Here is a 20,294-nt window from a genome sequence, read left to right as displayed (position 1 = left end):
GGAAGTTGCAGATAACCCCCAGAGCTCATCAGACCCCTTCCATGAGGAGCACAGCTCCTCCCTCCACCATACTGCTTTGGTATATCATACTGCTATGGGAGGTCACAAAGCTTAGGACTGAGAGAGCCACTCTGATTCAACTTTCTCAAGAACATGAAAATAACCACTCAACACTGTACACTGAAACAAACACACGAACTTTATTTATGAATTAATACAGTGATCAGCAAGGGCAGAAGGGATTAAAATTAGTTCCCGGTTCCTATGTGTACAAGGAGGAAGAAACAGAGATGTGAGAACAGGGAGGAGGCATTAGAAGAAGGGAAGGAAGGGAGGGAAATGAGGGAAGAGGAAGCAGAGAAAGGAAACCTCAGGGGAGGAGGCATTTTCAGATGCAGGGATCTGGCATCAGACCCTGTGCATGGGGTAACCATGCCAGACACCCTTAGCCCTCAGTTGTTTCAGCTGGGCCTGCTCCAGAGGAAAAAGTTACAGCGGGAGGAGGGGTCGCTAGGAGGACCCCGTGGCCTAGCACACATGTAGAAATGGCGGCCCAAGTTAGGTCCTGCTTTTTTCACAGTACGCATCACACATGGCTCCCTATGGCCTCCACAGAGGGGCATGGGTGTGGGCCCACTCAGCATAGACTTCCAGAAGGAAGTCCGTACTTCTTTCTCATCTTTGGCCTCTGAAACCTTGGTTTTCTCTTTCACCACTGTGGCCACTGTCACCTCTTCTGGAGTCTTTGGGATTGTAAGAGTAAGGGGCTGGCTAGGTGGTTCCACATCAGGAGAAGGTTGCTGAAGGTTCGAGGAAGGCTGGAAGTAACTCATCAGGTTTTTCTGGTTTCTTTTGAAGCCACCTTGATTTTTCCGAGGCCTGGTTGAGTGCATGCGAGCTTTGCTGGGATGTTTCTGTATCTGAGTTTGATGGCTGGGCTGCAGGGCTGACTGAACTCGCACAGGTTCTTGTTCAAGAGGAACTAGGAAGCGAAGAATCTTGAGCTGGGTACCCGCAAATTCCGGGAGGAAGCGGGTACACAGAGCTGGGCACTGTTTTGCTGGCACACAGGATACATTCAAGGCAGCTCCCACAGGACAGTGATCAGAGCCCATCACTTCAGGGAGCAGGAAGGAGGCCTGGAAGGTATCTATGACCAAGGTCCTATCTCCCAGTACATAGTCAAGTCGAGAGCCATAGTTGAGATGGCGTGCACCACTGACTACTGACCAGCAGGTGAAGGCCTTCTCCTGTTTTGGATGGAAACAGCGGTAGCTATCCATGAAGAGCCCTGTGTGGGAGTCAGTTTCCATCCCTGGGTTACAGAGCAAGCCATCCATCCACTTACGCCCTGGATCCTCTTCAAAGCACTCCTGGGGAAGGGAAAGGGAATGAAAAGCCAAAACTAGATCCTTAAAACAGGAAGACAAGTAGACTAACTGCTTTGGTTAACAAAGAAGAAAATTTGGTTGTCCTAAAGAAGATTGCTGTTCGAGACCTTATAGCCAGGCAGGGCTAGGCTTTGGTGGTATTTTTTCTTTCTTCCTTTATTTACTTTTGTGAATGGGTGTGTTGCCTCCCCGTATGTGTGCACCTTGTGCATTTAGTACCCATGGAGATCAGAAGACGTCGCCAGGTTCTCAGGAAATAGTGTTATACATGGTCTGAGTTGCCCTCTGAGTCCTTGGAATTCAACTCAGGTCCTCGGTAAGCACTCTACAACTGAACCATCTCTCCAAATCTGATAACCATGAGCTTTTAAATAAATAATGTTAGAAATCAAAGCCTGGGGTTAGAGAGAAGGCTCAATGGTTAATGTGTACTACTCTTATAGAAGACTTAAATTTGGTTACAACATCTATACAGACATCTCAAAACCACCTGTAACTCTATGGAATCTAATGGCCATAGGTCTCTGTGGACACCTGCACTTAAGTGCAGATACCCCCCCAAAAGACACATAATTTAAAATAAAAATAAATCACTTTTATTTTTAAAACAGACTTACTTTACATACCAATTCCAGTTCCCTCTCTGTCTTGTCATCCCCCCCCACCATCTCTGCATTCTACTTCTCATCCCCTCCCCAGAGAGGGTGAGGCCTCCCATGGGGGATCATCAAAGTCTGTCACAACATTTGGGGCAGGACCAAATGTATCTAGGCTGAGCAAGGTATCTCTCCACAGGGAATGGGCTCCAAAAAGCCAGTTAATGTACTAAGGATAAATCCTGGTTCCACTGCCAGCAGCCCCCAAAACTGCCCAATTCCCCCAACTGACACCCGCATTTGGGGAGCCTAGTTCAGTCTTATGCTGATTTCCCAGCTGTGAGTCTAGAGTTTGTGAGCTCCCACTTGCTCAGGTGAGCTGTTTCTGTGGGTTTCCCCAGCATGGTCTTGGCCCCTTTGCTCATGTTATCACTCTTCCCTCTCTACAGCTGGACTCCAAGAGTTCGGTCCAGTGCTTAGCTGTGAATCTCTGCCTCTGCTTCTACCAGCTATTAGATGAAGGCTCTAGGATAGCACATAAGGTAGTTATCAATCTCATTGTAGGGGAAGAGAATTTAAGGCACCTTCTCCACTATTGCTTAGATTCTTAGTTGGGGTCATCCTTGTGGATTCCTGAACATTTCCCTAGTGCCAGGTTTCTCATTAACCTCATAATGGCTCCTTCTATCAAGGTATCTCTTTCCTTGCTCTCCCTTTCTGTCCTTCCCCAAACTCGACCTTTACAATCTTTTATGTTCTCTTTCCCATCTCCCCCTCCTCTTTCCCTTCCCTTAAAAATCTTTTAAGAAGTTCCTGTTTGTCTTTCTCTCTAACCCATATTATGTTTATCTTGACATACATGAAAAATGTGAAGGCCTGTTGTTTACTTAATCAAACTAATTCCCAGAATTGCTTTTCAAAAGATTGTAAACCAAAACCAAGAATGGTGCCTACATCTGGAATTCCAGCACTTAGGAGGCTGAGGCAGGAGGATTACCATGAATTTGAGGCCACCCTGGGCTATATTGTATAGACTTCGCTGCAACAAATAAACAAGAAAGGCAGTTGCCTCTACAGAGTAGTAAGTCAAAACCAGGAGTTGGAAGAATTCTACATTTCCTTCATGCCAATTGTTTTATCTCATGTGTCAATGTCCTCACCAATATCCCTCTTCCCTTAGGAGCACAGGGAATTCAGGCATTCATGCCTGTGTGAAGCCTTTGTCTCTGATCCCTGATCCATCCACCCATGCATTTATCCAGTTCACCCACTTACACACCCATTGATTTAGTCCAACAACATATTCACAGAACAGCTATTTTATGACAGAACTGATGCCTGGGGCAAAGTAGATCTAGTATTGGTAACAAAGGATGCTTACTTTGGGGAAATGATCTGAGAACAAGATGTGAAGCCCAGGTGATAGTAAATTCAGTAGAGGAGACTTCAAATGGAAAGAACAGCTTCTGTGATAGGTTTGTGCAAAATATCTAAATGATTGAAGAGAACAAAGATGGAAGATTCCAGTAGGTAAGACTGCCACTGTCTATCAAGTAAAAGGTGATGGCCACTCAGACTAGCATGGTGCCAGAGAGGACAAAAAATTCAATCATGAGATAATGCAGCAACAGAACAAACATTACTGCCTGGCTGGCTGTGGGGAAGGGATAGAGAAAAACAAGAAGACTAGAGGAGCAGCTCTGGTGAGAAGTTTGCACTTCGAAGTGTTTATCATCTTCACCACACTGCCACCAGTTCTTATGATCATGCCATGTTCTGTTAAGAGCCACACCTAGGTTTCCGTAGCTCTCTTAAACACCAATGAAGAAATCCTCCCATGCCCTCTTTCTGAAACACCTCCAGGGATGAGCCAACACTGCCCATGTGTAACACGAGAAATAAAAAACCGATGGTCAAATAAGCAAAGCAGCCAGCCACTAGCTCTTACCTCTTCCTCAGACTGAATGCATGGTCCTGGCTCCACAAAGTCTCGAATCCTCAGAGACAATAGCTTTCTGTGTCTGGAAACTAAATCTTCACATGAGACCCTTTGCTTCTTCCTTTTATACCTCCCTAGTACTGGAATTAAAGGTGTGTGATCCCAAGTGCTGAGGTCACCTTTGCATAAACTGTTTCTCTTTAGGACTGGATCAATTTTGTGTAGTTAGTGTGGCCTTGAACAAACAGAAATCTCTCTGCCTATCTTCTGAGTCATTGGATTAAAGGTACGTATCACCACTGCATGATTTCTATGGTTTGTCGTTAGCTTTGTAACCTGAACCCTCAGGCAAGCTTTATTAAATCATAAATAATGTATCACCACACCCATGCCTTTGATGCTGATGAACAGTTTTTATTTTCATCCATGCTTTCTAGATTAGAATTCCTCCTCACAGCAAATCCTAGAAACTACAACTGTTCTTCTCCCTAAGACAGACCATATAAACTAACCCTTCCGCACATTTTATGTACCAAGTGAAAGACTCTTGGTCCAACACTTGCCTGACCTTAGGGCGTAAGAACCACACTCTCCTCTGGGAACCAAGTGTCCATGCTGACCCAGGAAGCAGGTAGGCCATCTACACTCTCCTTCCTGTCCTACATTGCAGCTTCATCCCCAGCCCTGTGGAAGAAAATTTGCAGAGAACGCTCCTCCCACCTTATTTTCATCCGTGTAGACGCCCCCAAACTTTGAAGCAAACCTAGCTTTCCTATTTTGTGTGGACCCTCTCAGACCCACTACCCCTTCAAGCCAGTTACTTCTCCTTTGTGTCAGCAGCGAATACCAAGAAACACTCTCTACTTGGTAACCCCGTGTCCACACTGGCAGGTAGGCCATCTTCCCCTCCTTGCACTTCATTGCAATTCTTTTGCTTCCTTCCACAGCTCTGTAACAGATCACTTGCAGAGGCCTATCCTATTTTGCCTAAGTTCCATGAGGACTCACCAAATCTTGCAGCAGACCCAGTTTGCCTCCTTCCTGTGGACCCTTTCATTACCTCTTCAAGTCCATCCCTCCTCTACGTGTCAGCACCCAATACCTAAAACCACTTTCTACTGGGAAACTTCGGTGTTCACATGGGGCAGGGATTCAATTAAGTGAATGACACTATAGTTCCTGTTCTCCACTGTGAGATCTTCATTCTCAGTCTGGTAACAACTGGCTGACAGTGCTCCTCCTCCTACCTCAACTCTATCTACTGTAGACTCCAACTCTTGGTGCAGACCCAGGGTCAACCCAGCCCAATCATGCCTGTCTTTCTAGATAATTCTTTGCCTTACTGGAACCTACGTGATAGGTTCCCCCTTCCCACCACACCTCCCTACTCCCTTTGGTTCTTTCCTGAACCTCTCCTAGTCCATGACTATACCTTTCTGCCTCCCACTGTGGCAGAGTTCCTGAAGAAACACTCTATCAGGCAATGCACAGCCATCACACTCTCCTAAGATCCAGCGATGGCAAGGGGAACCAAGGAATGGAACACCCATCCAAAAAGACAAGACCAGTTACCAGCAACTATAATTACAATCTTCTTAATCCCAGATGTTTAGACACCAACATAAAAACATAATAACACCCAGGACAGTGTAGCTCCATCAGAATCCAGTAACACTACTAAAGTAGACTTTGAGAAATGTAATGTAACTGAAGCACAGAATAAAGACTTCAAAATAGCTATTATGAATATGTCTAAGGACCTTAAAGATGATATATATAAATTCCTTAATGAGGTATATGAAGAACAAACAGTGGAATGAAATAAAGAAAATACTTCAAGACATGAAAGTAGAACTAGAATCACTGAAGAAAACCCAAACTGGAAATGAAAAAGTTAGGAACTCAAAGAGGAACCACAGAAGCAAGCCTCGCCAACAGAATAAAAGAGATGGAAGAGAGAATCTCAGCACTGAAGACACATTGCAAGAAATGGATTCAACTGTCAAAAACCAAAAAGCAAAACAACAGTAACAACAAAAACTAAACCTAAAAAACTCCTGACATGTTCTTTTTGCCTTTGAGCTTCTCAGTCCCTCCCTCCCTCCCTCCCTCCCTCCCTCCCTCCCTCCCTCCCTCCCTCTCTCTCTTCTTTTCTTCCAGGTGCCCCTATGTTTCTTCCCTTCTCCCTCACTCCCCTTTCTAAATAAACTCCTCATTCAAGCTCTATCTGCCTGGCATGTTATTCCCTCTGCCTCTGTCACCCTCACCTGCTATGCTCCCCCACGTTGTCCCTTACCTGAGGGACCCCACTCACTCGGGAACACCCTCATGCAGGACTAACCCCCAGCCACATCTCCAGGTTTAATCTACAACTGTAACAAAAGAACAACATTTTGGTCCTGTGGCTCTCCTTGAAACAAGATATTCAAGGGGAAAGCCAGATTTTCACAAATCCAGCCCTACAGAAAGTTCTGGAAGGAAAACTCCAACCCAAGGAAGTTAAGTACGCCCACAAAGACATAGGCAACAGATAATCTAACTATACCAGAAATCAAGGGTAAAGCAAGACAAATATATTCACAATACCACTGCCAAGAACAAATCTAAAACAAAGAAGCATCAACAACAGATAGCTATACTCACAAAGACACAGACAATAGATAATCCCATTTCACCAGAAACCAAAAGAAAAAGCGGGGCAAACATACTCACAATACTACCGCCAAGAACAAATCTAAAACAAACAAGAATCCTTACTTTCCCTCAACATCAATGGTCTTAACTCGCCTATAAAAAAACACAGGCTAACAGAATGGATATGAAGACAGAATCCATCCTTCTGCTGCATACAAGAAATACATCTAAGCTTCAAATACAGACATTATCTCAGGGTACAGGGTTGGAAAAAGATCTTCCAATCAAATGAACCCAAGAAGCAAGCAGGTATGGCTATCCTAATATCTTAACAAGTTAGATTTCAAACCAAAATCAATCAAAAGAGATGAAGAAAGTCATTTCATATTCATCACAAGAGAAATCCATCACTACAAAATTTCAATTCTGAACGTCTATGCCCCCACATTCGTAAAAGAAATGCTACTAAAACTCAAAGCTCACATAAAACCTCACACACTCATAGTGGGAGACTTCAACACACCACTCCACTAGACAGGACAACCAGACAGAAACTTAAGAAAAAAAAGATGACAGAAGTTATGTCTCAATTGGGTTTAACAGATATCTATAGAGCATTCCATCCAAACACAAGAGTATACCTTCTTCTCAGTTCCAAATGGAACCTTCCCTAAAATCAACCACATACTAGGCAACATAACAAAACTCAACAGACACAAAAAAATGGAATAGTCCCCTGTATCTTATCAGACCACCATGCTTTAAAGTTGGAATTCAACAACAACACAAATTGCAGAAACTGTACAAACTCATGGAAACTGAAAAATTTGCAATTTCACCATTCCTGGATCAAGGAAGAAATAAGAAAGGAATTAAAGATTTCCTAGAATTCAATGACAATCAAGACACAACATAACTGAACTTATGGGACACTTTGAAAGCAATGTTACCAGGAAAGTTCATTGCATTAAGTGCCCATATGAAGAAAGCAGAGGACAGTCACATTAGAAAATTAACAGTACAACTGAAAGCCTTAGAACAAAAAGAAGAAAACTCACCCCAGAGGAATAGACACCAGGAAATAATCAATTTGAGGGTTGAAATCAATAAAGTAGAAACTAGGAAAACAATACAATGAATCAATGTAACAAAGAGTTGTTTTTTCAAGAAAATCAACAATATAGACAAACCTTTATCCAAACTGACCAAAAAGCAGAGAGAGAACATGCAAATTAACAAAATCAGAAATGAAAAGGGGGACTTAACAATGGACACTAAGGAAATCCAGACAATTTTCAAGTCATACTTTGAAAACCCGTACTCCCCAAATTTCAAAATTCAAAAGAAATGGACAAATTTCTGGATAACCATCACCTACCAAAATTAAATCAAGAATAGATAAGCTCCATAAATAGATCTATTACCCTTAATGAAATAGAAGCTGTCATCAAAACCCTCCCAACCCAAATAAGCCGAGGGACAGATGGTTTCACTGCAGAATTCTACCAGAAATTCAAGGAAGAACTAATACCAATACTCCTCAAATAGTTCCACACAATACAAGCAGAAGGGTCATTACCAAAATCTTTTTACCAGGCTACAATTACCTTGGTACTCAAGCCACACAAAGACACAACTAAGACCAATATTCTTCCTAAACATTGATGTATCCCTGGTGCATGAAAGGACTTTGGGAGAATTCCCCATGGAGGGTTACTCCTTAGTCTAGACGCAGGGGGGGAGGGCCTGGACCCTATTCCAAATGACTTGACAAATTCTGATGATCCCTCCTGGAAGGCATTACCATCCCTGTGAAGTATGGAGGACTGGGATGTGAAGGTGGGTTGGGAGGCATGGGAGGGAGGAAGGGAGGGGTAAAGGGAGGGAGGGAAGGAGGGAGGGAGAGAGGGAGGGAGAGGGAACTGGGATCAATATGTAAAATAAGAAAAAAAAAAAAACACAAAAACTCCTGACACAAAACAGCCAGGAAATTTGGAACACTATGAAAAGACCAAATCTAAGAATAACAGGAAAAGAGAAAGGAGAAGAAACCCAAGTCTTAAAGACACAGAAAAATGGGGGGGGGCGCAGACACACGCATGCATATTTTTCAAGACAGGGTTTCTCTATGTAGCTTTGGAGCCTATCCTAGCACTCACTCTGTAGACCAGGTTGGCCTCAAACTCACAAAGATCCACCTGCCTCTGCCTCCCGAATCCTGGGATTAAAGCTATGCACCACCACTGCCTGGCCAGAAAATATTTATAACTAAATCATAGAAGAAAATTTCCTTATCCTAAAGAGATGCCATCAAAGTCCAAGAAGTATACAGAATACCAAATAGACTAGACCAGAAAAGAAAGTCCCCTCAGAATGTAATAATCAAAACACTAAACATACTGAAGAAAGAAAAATGAAAAGTCACAAGGGAACAAGACCAAGTAACACATAAAGGCAAGACTGTTAGAATTAGACCTGTCCTCTCAATGGAGACTCCAAAAGTCAGAAGAACCTGGGCAGATGTGCTACAGACTCAGCAAGACTTCCACTCACAACAGATGGAGAAAGACATTCCATAATAAAACCAACTTTAAACAATACATATCAATAAACCAACTCTACAGAAGGTGTTAAAAGGAAAACTTCAATCTTAAGAGGGTAGCCACACCCAAGAATACATAAGGAATACATAATGACTGACCAGTAAATCAAAATGGGAAAAACAACACACACCATAGCATAAAAAAAAGGAATCAATAACCACTGTAAATGTTCATTGGTAACTCTCAACATTATTGGTCTCAATTCTACAATAAAACCAGACTAACAGATTGGATTTGAAAACTGCATCCATCCTTCTGCTGCATCCAAGAAACATACCTTATCAAGGATAGCTATCACCTCAGGGTAAAGTGTTAGAAAAGATATTCTAAGCAAATGTATGTAAAAAGCAAACAGGTATAGCTATTTTATTATCTGACAAAGTAGACCGCAAACCAAAACTAATCAGAAGAGACAGTCAAGGACACTACATACTCATCAAAGGAAAAATGCACTGAGAAGGTACTCCAATTCTAAACATTTATGCACCAAACACAAAGATGCCCACATTCATAAAAGAAATACAAATACAGCTTAAATAATATACTGATCCTCACACAGTGATAATGGGAAACTTCAATACCATATTCTTACCAGCAGGCAGGTCTTCCAGACAATAACTAAACAGAAAAATGCTGGAATTGAATAAAGTCAGAATCAAATAGATCTAATGGATATTTATTAGAGCATTCCACCCAATCACAGAAGAGTACACCTTCTCAGAACCTCATGGAGCTTTCTCCAAACTTTCCATATTTCCAGACACAAAACAAGTCTCAGCAAGAACAAGAAAATTGAAATAATATGCTGCATCTTATCAGACTGCCATAGAGTAAAGCTGATTATCAATAACAACAGAAACAATAGAAAGCTTACAAACTTATGGAAACTGAACATCTCTCTACTGAATAATGGGTCAAGACCAAAAACAAGAAAGAATTAAAGACTTTATAAAACTGGATGAAAATGATTACACAACATACCCAAACTTATTTGACACAACGAATGTGGTTCTAAGAGGCATGTTCCTAGCACTAAGTACCTACATCAAAAAACAAAAATAAAAAAACAATCAAGAGAATGCATACTAATAATGCAATAAATAGCAAACCTGAAAGCTCAAGAATAAAGAATTCACACATAAAAGGAGTAGATGGCAAGAAATAATCAAACTCGGGGCTAAAATCAATAGAAACAAACAAAGAATGAATAAAACAAAGACTGGGAAAATTAGTAAGATTGACAAACTATTACCCAAATTAACCAAAAGATAAGAAGATCCAAATTATAAAATCAGAGATGGAAAGTAACAACAATACTGAGGAAATCCAGAGAATCGTGAAGACATAAATTTATACTGGACCAAATACAGAAACATTAGAAATAGATAAATTTCTTGATATATACCAATACCAAAGTTAAATCTATAATAGCAAAACAATTTAAACAGATGCATAACCCCTGGTAAAAATCAATAGAAGAAGCAATTTAAAGTTCCCTAATCAAAGAAAGCCTAGGGCAAGATGAATTCAGCACAAAATTCTGCCAGATTTTCAAAGAATTAATGCCAATATTCCATAAATTTCTCCACAAAATTGAAACAAAAGCAATACTGCCTAATTCATTTTAAGTCACCCTGACACCCGAACCACACAAAGATCCAACAAAGAAAGAAAATTACAGCTCACTTTCCCTTATGAACCTAGACACAAAATTTTCAATTAAATACTTTCAAAGTGAATCCAAGAACACATCCAAAAGATTATCTACCATGATCAAGTAGGCTTAAGCCCAGAAATGAAGGGATCATTCAACATATTTAAGTGGATAATGTAATCCATCACACAAACAGGCTGAAAGACAAAATCATATGATCATTTAATTAGATTCAGAAAAGGTCACTGACAAAATCCAACACCCCTTCATCACAATAGTCTTGGAGAGATCAAGGATATAAGGAACATACCAAAACATAATAAAAAGCAATATACATCAAGCATATAGCAACCTTAAAAATCAAATGAAGACAAGGCTGTTCACTCTCTCAATAACTATTCAATAAAGTTCCACAAGTCTTAGCGTAATAAGACAACTGAAGGAGATCAAGGGAATACAACAAAACAAAACAAAAAACCCAACCAATCAACCAAACAACCAAACAAACAAAGAAAAAAACCAGGTCAACTTATCTTTATTTGCAGATGACATGATAGTATATATAAGTGACCCTAAAAATTCTACCAGGGAGTACTTAGAGCTGATACTTTCAGAAAAGATGCAGGATATAAAATCAACACACAAAACTCAGTAGCACTCATATATACAAATGACAAGTGGACTGAGAAAAAAATAAGAGAAACAACACTTGTGTAATAGCCTCAAATAATATAAAGTATTTTGGGTAACTAACCAAGTAAGTGAAAGAGTTATGTGATAAACACTTCAAGTCACCAAAGGAAGAAATTAAAGAAGGTATCTAAAGATGGAAAGATCTGCCACAGTCATGGATCAATAGGATTAATGTAGTAAAAATGGTTATCTTAACCAAAAGCAATCTCCAAATTCAATGCAATACCTATCAAAATTCCAACAAAAATTTTCATAGAAATTTTAAGGGCAATAATCAACTGTACATGGAAATACAAAACAACCAAGATAGCTAAAACAATCTTGAATAACACAAAAACCACCAGAGGTTATCTCTCACTCTTGATCTCAAATTGTACTACTTAACTATAGTAATACAAACAACATAGCACCAGCATAAAAACAGATATCTTGATCAATGGAATAGAATTGAAGACCCTGAAATAAATCCATATACCTATGGACATCTGATCCTTAATCAAGCCAGAAATACACACCAGAAGAAAAAAAAGAGTATCTTCAACAATTGTGCTGGTCAAACTGGATGGCTACATGGAGAAGAATGTAACTAGATACATACTTATCAACCGCATAAAGCTAAACTCCAAATGGATCAAAGACCTTACTATAAATTAAGAATGTGATAGAAGAAAAAGTGGAGAGTAGCCCTGAACTCAATGGCACAGTTAAAAGTCTTTCTTAACAGAACACTTACAGCACAGGTACTAAGAGAAACACTTAAAATAGTACCTCATCAAACTGAAAAGCTTCTGTATGGATACCAGCATTATGACAAAGCACCTACAAAATGGGAAAAGATCTTTACCAAATACATTATCAATATAGGGCAAATAGCTACAATATATAAAGAATTTTAAAAAGTAGACACCAAAAAAGAGAGAGAGAGAGAGAGAGAAGGAATAGACCTAAACAGAGAGTTCACAAAAGTGAAACACAAATGGCTGAGAAACAAAGAAATGTTCAACATCCTCAGTCATCAGGGAAATGCAAATCAAAACCATCTTGAGATTTTTATCTTACACTAGTCAGGATGGCCGAAATGAATAAAGCAAATGACAGCTCATGCTGGAGAGGGTGTGAAGTATGGAGAACACTCATCTGTTGCTAGTGGAGTGCAAACTTGTACAGCTACTGTGGAAATAAGTGTGGCAGTTCCTTGGGAAGTTGAGGATAGATCTCCCTTAAGATGTAGCTACTTCACTCTTGGGAATATACCCAAAATACTCTACACCTTACTCCAGAGACATTGCTCATCCATGTTCACTCCTGCTCAATTCATAACAGCCAGATATTGGAAACATCCATTGACAGATGAATGGACAATGAAAATGTGATACATTCACAGAATGGAATATTATTCAGCTATTTAAAAATATGAATCATAAAATTTGTAGTTAAATGGATGAACCTAGAAAAACAAAGTCATCTCCAGCAAGGTAACCCAGATCTAAAAAGACAAATACAGCATGCATTCACTTATATGTGCATGTTTTTAAACTTTCTATGGGCATGGTAGATATAAAGTGAGAGATTAGGAGGCATGGGGAAACAGAATACTTAGAATACAGTTATGGTTATGGAGAGACAGGTGGGGGTGAGTGTGAGTAGAACCTGAAACAAAGGATTAAATAGACAGGGACAGAAGAGGATAAAAAAGAATACAGTGAGTGACAGCTAAAACTAAATGTCATTCAAGGCCATTCAAAGTATCATATTTAACCTACTACAATAGAGGCTTATTAATATATACACATAAGTTAAACAAATACTAATGAAATCACCAAATAATGGGGAAACAAAACTCCAATTAGACATCTCTTGCTACTGACTGAAACCTCCAGTACCAGAAATGAATTACATATAATTGAGTTGTTGGCTAAATGAGCCCCGTGGAAACTTCTAAACAACTCAGGCTTTTTCCAAGGCTATTGATTGCTGTCTACTGATTGTTAAGCACCATTGCCAAAGACAACATAAACATATCTCACTGAACACACACAGAAAAAAAAATCAAGCTGGTGCTTAACCAAAGCTGGTACTCTGCACACTACCAAAAGTAAGCATCATTTCAGCTATAAACCCTTTGATAAACAATGGTGACCTGCATGCATGAAACACTTTTACAGTCGTGGCACAAAGTCCTGGGAGTAAGCAATCACTCTCTGACTGGTTTTAAGGTATACTCCATGAGATTGAACCCATGCCTGACACTTCCTTGGGGGCCAAGAACCTGAGACTAGATGGCCAGGAATGTAGGGAAAACCAAACACCATTGAATTCCTAAAAGAATGATTCCTATGTTGTGCTGTACCCATCAGTGCCTTGCTCAGCCATCATCAGAGGAGCTCCCACCTACAGACAATGGGAGCAAATGCACAATTGGACAGACAATGTGTCGGGAGTGAGGGACCTCAGAATACTCAGTTCTGTATGGGGTGTCTTCATCAAATCAGGGAGATATGTGGAGGAGGAAGAAGAAAAACTGTAAGAGCCAGAGGGGATGAAAGACAGCAAGGAAGCAGTGCCATCCAGATACACACACAAACTCAGAGACTGGGGCAGATTGTACAGGGCCTGTACAGTTCCAAATCAGATGGCCCAGTGCTGAAAATGGGAAATTGACATGATTCCATCTCTAACCACAAAGCTATATACAATAGACAATTGTTCACAAAGGAAAAATTTGTTTTCTCCAATGGAGTCTCACTGGACATGTTATCCACACTGAAGGGCAGGCCCTATACCAACCAGTAGGTGGCCAACACAAAACAAACACAATGAATGGTACTTTTGTAGAAGGGTCTGAGCATTTTTTTTATTTCAACCTTACTGCTCTTTTGCTTACATATTATGGTTTCCAATTTTGTGTTTTTATGCTCGTCCTCTCCTCTCTCTATAAAAAGAAAGAAGGCACGATGTTGTATGGGTAGGGAAGAAGGGAGGATCTGGGAGATGAGGGAGGGGAAACCCATGATCAGAATATATTGTGTAAAAAAATAACTTCAATAAAATAAAAGACTTTCCTTCCAGAGAATCCATGCTTGAACTATTGAGGGAAGAATGATGAAAACCCACCACAAGCCTTGATGGGTTTTCCTATCCCACTTTCAGTATTTATGCGGATATAGTGAAGTCTTCATAATCCCAAAAGCAAAGTTCACAGAACTTCTGGACAGCTCAGCATATGCAGGTATAAGAAGGAAAACAACAACTCATCCATGTGTTGGGAAGATGGCCCACCCAACTCCACAGGAATCGAAGCTTGGCACTTATGGCCCTTGTAGACCTTCCTTTACATGAATTTCTTTATCTGTCTATTTGTATCATTTCAAATATTCTTTACGGCTAATCATTAGACATAAGTTGTAGTGGTTGTCTGAGTTCTTGTTTTGCTCTAGTAAATCAAGTTGTCACATGGATGAAGCCGTGTGAACCCCAGTTTATAACTTTGAAGCTCTAGCTGTGATTAGGTCTGAAGTGACAGTCTTGGAAAGTAGTCCTCAACATGTGAGCTCTGACTATGTTTGGGGCAGACAAGTCATAACTGAACTAGCTGATTTCCACAGATGAAGAGCTGCTTGCTTGCTTGCTTGGAGGTATGGAGCAATCCCTATACCTTTTGAGTTCACAACTCTAGAACTAGACAGCAATGTACCTGTGGCACATTCACATACTGAAGGTTTAGGGGCCATGAATTGGACTTGTCCTCCAGCACATGGGCGAGAGGCAGGCCAAGGTAAGGTCAGTACTGTCTATTGAATGAAAGACAAAACTTCATACATATTTTAGAATAGTATTATAGTGGGACTATATAAAATTTAAGAAGTTTCTACATAGTAAAGAACACAAATGATAGAGTGAAAAGACAACTATAGAACAGGAGAAAATATCTTCAAACTACTTATCTGATGGGGATTAATATCCAACTCATACAAGGAGACCAAACAACTGAATAAAAAAAAAAAAAAAAAAAAAAAAAAAGAGGTCTGACTGGGGACCAGAGAGATAGCTCAGCAGTTAAGAGCATTGATTGCTCTTCCAGGTACTGAATTCAATTCCCAGCAACCACATGGTTGTTCACAATCATCTATTGTGAGATCTGATGACCTCTTGTAGCATAAAGACATACAAGCAGATGGAGCTCTCATATACATAAAATAGGTCTGACTGTAAAATCAGTAAATAAAGTCAGGTATGGTGGCCCATGCCTTTAATCCCAGCTCTTGGGAGGCAGAGACCGGTGATCTCTGAGTTTGAGTCCAGCCTAGTCTACAGAGCAAGTTCTAGACTGGCCGACTATATGGAGAAACCTTGTCTCAAAAAGCAAAACAAAACAAAGCAAACAAAAAAATTGGTAAATAATCCAAATAAGTATTTCTCACAAAAGGATATAAAAGTGGCCAATATATACATATGACATAATTATACAGAGAAATGTGAAGCATATCCAGTGCAACAGACATCTCCCTCTCAATCTTGTTAGAATGGCTATTATCAAAGACAAGAAATAAATCCTGACAAGGATACAGAAAAAGGAAAACTCTCATACACTGGGAATGCAAATTAGTGTCGTCATTTTAGAAAACAGTATGCAAATTCCTGAAAACATTTAAAATAAAACAACTACATGATCCAGAAAACTCACTATCGGTATCTATACAAAGAAAATGAAATCAGTATGTCCAAGAAACAAATGTACTCCCATGTTCACTGCAGTAGCAGCCAAGATATACAAGCAACCTACACAGTCATTAATGAACAAATAAGGAAAATATAGTACACATACAGAATACAATATTATTTAGCCAGAAATGAATGGAACTGGTAAACATGAAAACAAAAGTTGATCTCATGGAGCAGAGTAAAACAGTTGTTACCAGAGTCCAGGAAAAATTGGAAGAAAGGGATAGAGTGGCTTAATATGATCAGTTTGATAGGAAAATAAAGGCTAGTTCCATGATACAGTAATAGCTGGCAATAAATTATTTTCTATTTCAAACCAGGTAACAGAATGAATTTTGAATGTTTGTCCACACAGAAAGACAAATATTTGAGGTGACAGATAAGGTAATTTATCCTATTTGACCATTATACATGTCAAAATCTTAAATCATACTCCACAAATACATACAATTATCATATGTAATTTCAGAATGGAAAAAGATATATTTAAACCAAGCACTATTTTTCCTAAAAGGGAGCTACCACTGGTGCCAAACTTCCAGTCTTGGCTGGCTGGGTGAACAGAACCAGAGTGTAGCCTAGGGTTTGGAGGGAGACTTACCAGACTGCCTGCATCACAGTGGTCAATGGGTCGATGGGCTGTATTCAGATCCCCCAGAATTATCACATGACTGAAAAACACATTGGGGGATTGTCATCTGCGCATTCAAGAATGAGGAATTCCATATACAGTTTTTCCCAGGCCCGAAAGCTCAAGACAGGCAACCTCCTACCTAGAGCCTCTTGCTATGAATTACTCATAGCAGTGTGCCTCTTTCATTCTTCCCTCTTGACACATTCTGGAAGCTCCTCACACACGAGGAACCAAATTCAGAGCAGCAAAGTTGACACTGCTCTAAATGATATGCATGCTTCAGTGATCTCTATCTAATGCCAACTTTCTCACCCTTCAAAGCTGAGCTCAAGCAACACTCCCGGGAGGAAGTACCCCTTCCTTATGCTAACCTACTTTCACCTTTTTCAGGTTTATCCTTGGAACAAATACGTTACCACCCTCAACTTATTTTGTCCTCAAAAATCTTTTGTGGAGAAGGGATTCACACAGGCATTTGACAAAAGAGGGCACGGAGTAGAGCTGCCCTCGAGGCTTACAATAAGTGAAGAACCAGAAAAAAACTGCTCAAAGTACAACGCCTGTGATCACGTCACTTTACTCTGTCCTCTCATAGCTCTTAAGATAGCAACACCTGTACAGGTCAGCACGACAGTGTTCAAAACCAGACTGTGAAGGAATTTGACAAAATTCTATGTCCTTTCACGAAGCAAGGCACTAGGTCTGTCACCAAAATGAGTTCAACCAAAGCCTGGCTGCCTAGATTTACAGTACCTGCCAGCTGCCAGGAGGGCTTCTGCTCGGATCTGCAGTAGGCGATAGAACCGCATTTTAAAGGTCAACCGTTCAGGCTTTCCAGGATCCGCATGAGGACAGTACACATTGATGAGGGTCAAGGTCTTCTCCTTCCCTTCCAATGTGCTGGGGAGAAAAGAGTAGCCCTTCAACAGGTTAGTTTCAAGATTTCCCTTCCATAAGCACACCATGCAGTGTCCAGTTAATGGTTGTCCATGACAGAATAAAAAAGGTTTGGGAGACACAAATGAGCAGGCACGAGCAGGTCTTGGGGATGGACTCTGGCTGAGGCAAGGAGGGCATAGTACCCAGGTAAACTTGGTGATAATACTACCATTCATGAGACAAGATACCCAAAAAGAAACCCATTTGGGACAATGAGTTCTATACTAGCTAAGCTCCTTCTGAGTAGCCTGTGGTAATTAGAGAGCTGTACTACCAGGCTAGTCTCCGACTGTAGAAAAGGGAACACAAGTTTCAGAAGAAAGCATGATTTGCCAGGATCATTTAGCCCAGCCAGTACTAGAGTCTAGAAAGGCAAGTTCAGGAACTTTTCTACAGCAGTTGCATACCTATAATGTGAACCTTATATTCTGGACACTAAGATTAGAACCAGAAATGGTCTGTAGTAGAAGGATATGAGCTATTACCGGATCTTATGCTGTGTAAGGAGGGCCCGGCCCTCACTATCCAGAACCCGGAGTTCCTCTTGAGTGAACTCATCCATGTTTCCATAGCAACCAACATCCCCATTCAGGGTGGCAAACACACCACTCAGACCTTCTTCAGCAGCCACTGGGGTAGTACTGTCCTTACAAAAGGTAGCCACACCTGCAGACAAAAGTATTCTCAATGGGACTGGCAGCCAAAACAATACTGTGCAGCCTATTCCACTCCAAATGTCCCCATACAAGGAATAGTTTTGGTTATCTTTGTTAAATCTGTTTTTAAAAATACATGAACAGTCCTCTTAACTTGGAGGCCATATATGGATCTGTAGAAGCTGAAGCACCTAACCTATATATACCCTGAGGGCTCACCTTCATCTAAAAAGGCTACAAAATAATGTTAGGCTTTATGAGAACAATAATAATATATTTTACATGGATACATGGCAAATGCTGATGAAATAGTGGCTATTTAGTATTATCACACGTAAGGATGTGTAAACCCATGTAATAACTTAGAAAGTAAACATTAGCCTCATTTTCTATGTAAGAAACCTGAAATACAAAGGTAAAGTATCTTGCCAGAGAACACATAGCTAGGAAGTCGGCCATGACTTGAAACCTAGCAGTTTATTTCCAGAGCTCACAAAATCAACCATGACATTACTATACTTCTGAGGGTCAAATGGGTCATTTGGTACATAAATATTAGCTCTGGAGATGAAAAGTTGAAATATATTACCTTCTCATTAAATACCAAAACACTTTTCTGCTACTTGCCTCCATCACCAACACTAACTTAAAAATACCCACAGAAGACTCCATTTACCAGAATAGCCACTCCGGCTGCGGCTGAAGCTGAAATAGGAGTTATAGCCTTCAACAACAGCCAGGGGCTCTGTCAGTACATCTCCTGGAAAACAAATGTAATATAAAGTCAGAGGTAAAACTAGCACTGTGGACTCATGAAAGACTGAAATTACAGTTACACGCTAATTACTAACAGACATCACAGCCATAACTGGGAGGAGGGGAAAGAAGTGTTTATGATGACAGGAGTTAGAAAGATAGAAAGGCCAGAAAGGGAAATGATATTCAAATTAGATGGGGAAGCAGGGAAAGCTGAGCAGAGCAAATCAGAGGTCAGTCCTGTGGTCTAGGTGATGAGAGGACTGGTGAGGGGGATGCTGGCAGTGGAGACTGGGGATCTGAAGTGAGGGTAGGACAGGAAATTAGGCATATAAATTGGGATGATAGGAGAAGAAATTGGGACGTCTCTGTTTGAGGTAAGGCATGAGACAGGAATCTGGGGCTCTGAAGTGGAAGAGAAAAGAGGATTTAGGGCTATGGAAAGGAGAAAATTAAGAGTCTGGGCCGAGAACAAAGATTAGGAGGGAATTAAAGGACTGAGAGAGGAGTAGGAAAGAACTGAGGAATATGGCTTAGGAGCATGAAAGGAGAAAATTCAAGGCACGGAGTTGGGGGGCTAGAATGGGTGGGATCTGCGCTTGAGGGTTTCAACCAGGGAAGTAGGGCAGGAGTGAGAATTAGGGGCTCTAGCTGGGGTGGTCTTTAAGAGGAAAGGGATCCTTACTTTCAGGTGTGTATAAGGCCAGGATTCTAAGTATGGGTAAATGAAAAATGAGGTGAATTTAGGTAGAGCAGGGAGCAAATATTAGCAGAAAGAAAACACGGTAGAGATCCTGAATTCTCGAATGCTTACTGGTCACTTTGGTCTCCTGGAGGCAGACAATATCAGCATCCAACTTGTCCAAAATCCGTCGTAAGGCCGTGGGACAGTTGCTGGATTCCTGGCATGTCAGTCCTTGCAGGGGACTCCGGATCCCATTGATGTTCCAGCTTACGACGCGCAACATTTTGATAAAACAGTAAGGGTTTTACAAAGCAGGCTTAAAGCGCGGAAATTCATTGCAGGCCGGAAATGAGCTAGGTCTCCGCCTTCCGCATGCGTTTGCGCAGGCGTTC

At 40.7% G+C, this 20,294-nt stretch overlaps 1 protein-coding gene across 1 annotated transcript; it reads right to left on the bottom strand.

Annotated features, from left to right (window-relative positions):
* Nucleotides 1-245: 245 nt before the first annotated feature.
* On the bottom strand, nucleotides 246-20,269 carry Apex2 (apurinic/apyrimidinic endodeoxyribonuclease 2). Its single transcript, XM_051178955.1, has 6 exons — nucleotides 20,032-20,269; nucleotides 19,138-19,221; nucleotides 18,291-18,471; nucleotides 17,620-17,766; nucleotides 16,834-16,903; nucleotides 246-1,373 (listed from the first exon to the last, which is right to left on the bottom strand). Exons 1-6 carry the CDS (start codon nucleotides 20,183-20,185, stop codon nucleotides 462-464), a joined length of 1,548 nt encoding a protein of 515 aa, XP_051034912.1. The 5' UTR covers nucleotides 20,186-20,269; the 3' UTR covers nucleotides 246-461.
* Between the last annotated feature and the right edge of the window lie 25 nt (nucleotides 20,270-20,294).

Source organism: Phodopus roborovskii, unplaced genomic scaffold (assembly GCF_943737965.1).
Source record: "Phodopus roborovskii unplaced genomic scaffold, PHOROB, whole genome shotgun sequence".
Lineage (NCBI taxonomy): Eukaryota > Metazoa > Chordata > Mammalia > Rodentia > Cricetidae > Phodopus > Phodopus roborovskii.
The sequence above is the reverse complement of the archived record's forward strand: the minus strand, read 5'-3'. Positions and strand labels throughout refer to the sequence as shown.

Coding starts and splice junctions, on each gene's coding strand:
- Apex2 (XM_051178955.1), bottom strand. CDS start 20,185: ATGTTGCGCGTCGTAAGCTGGAACATCAATGGGATCCGGAGTCCCCTG. Junction 17,767..18,290: donor CTTACACAGCATAAGATCCG/GTAATAGCTCAT, acceptor TTTTCTCCCCAG/CACATTGGAAGGGAAGGAGA. Junction 1,374..16,833: donor ACTGTGATGCAGGCAGTCTG/GTAAGTCTCCCT, acceptor TCCCTTCCCCAG/GAGTGCTTTGAAGAGGATCC.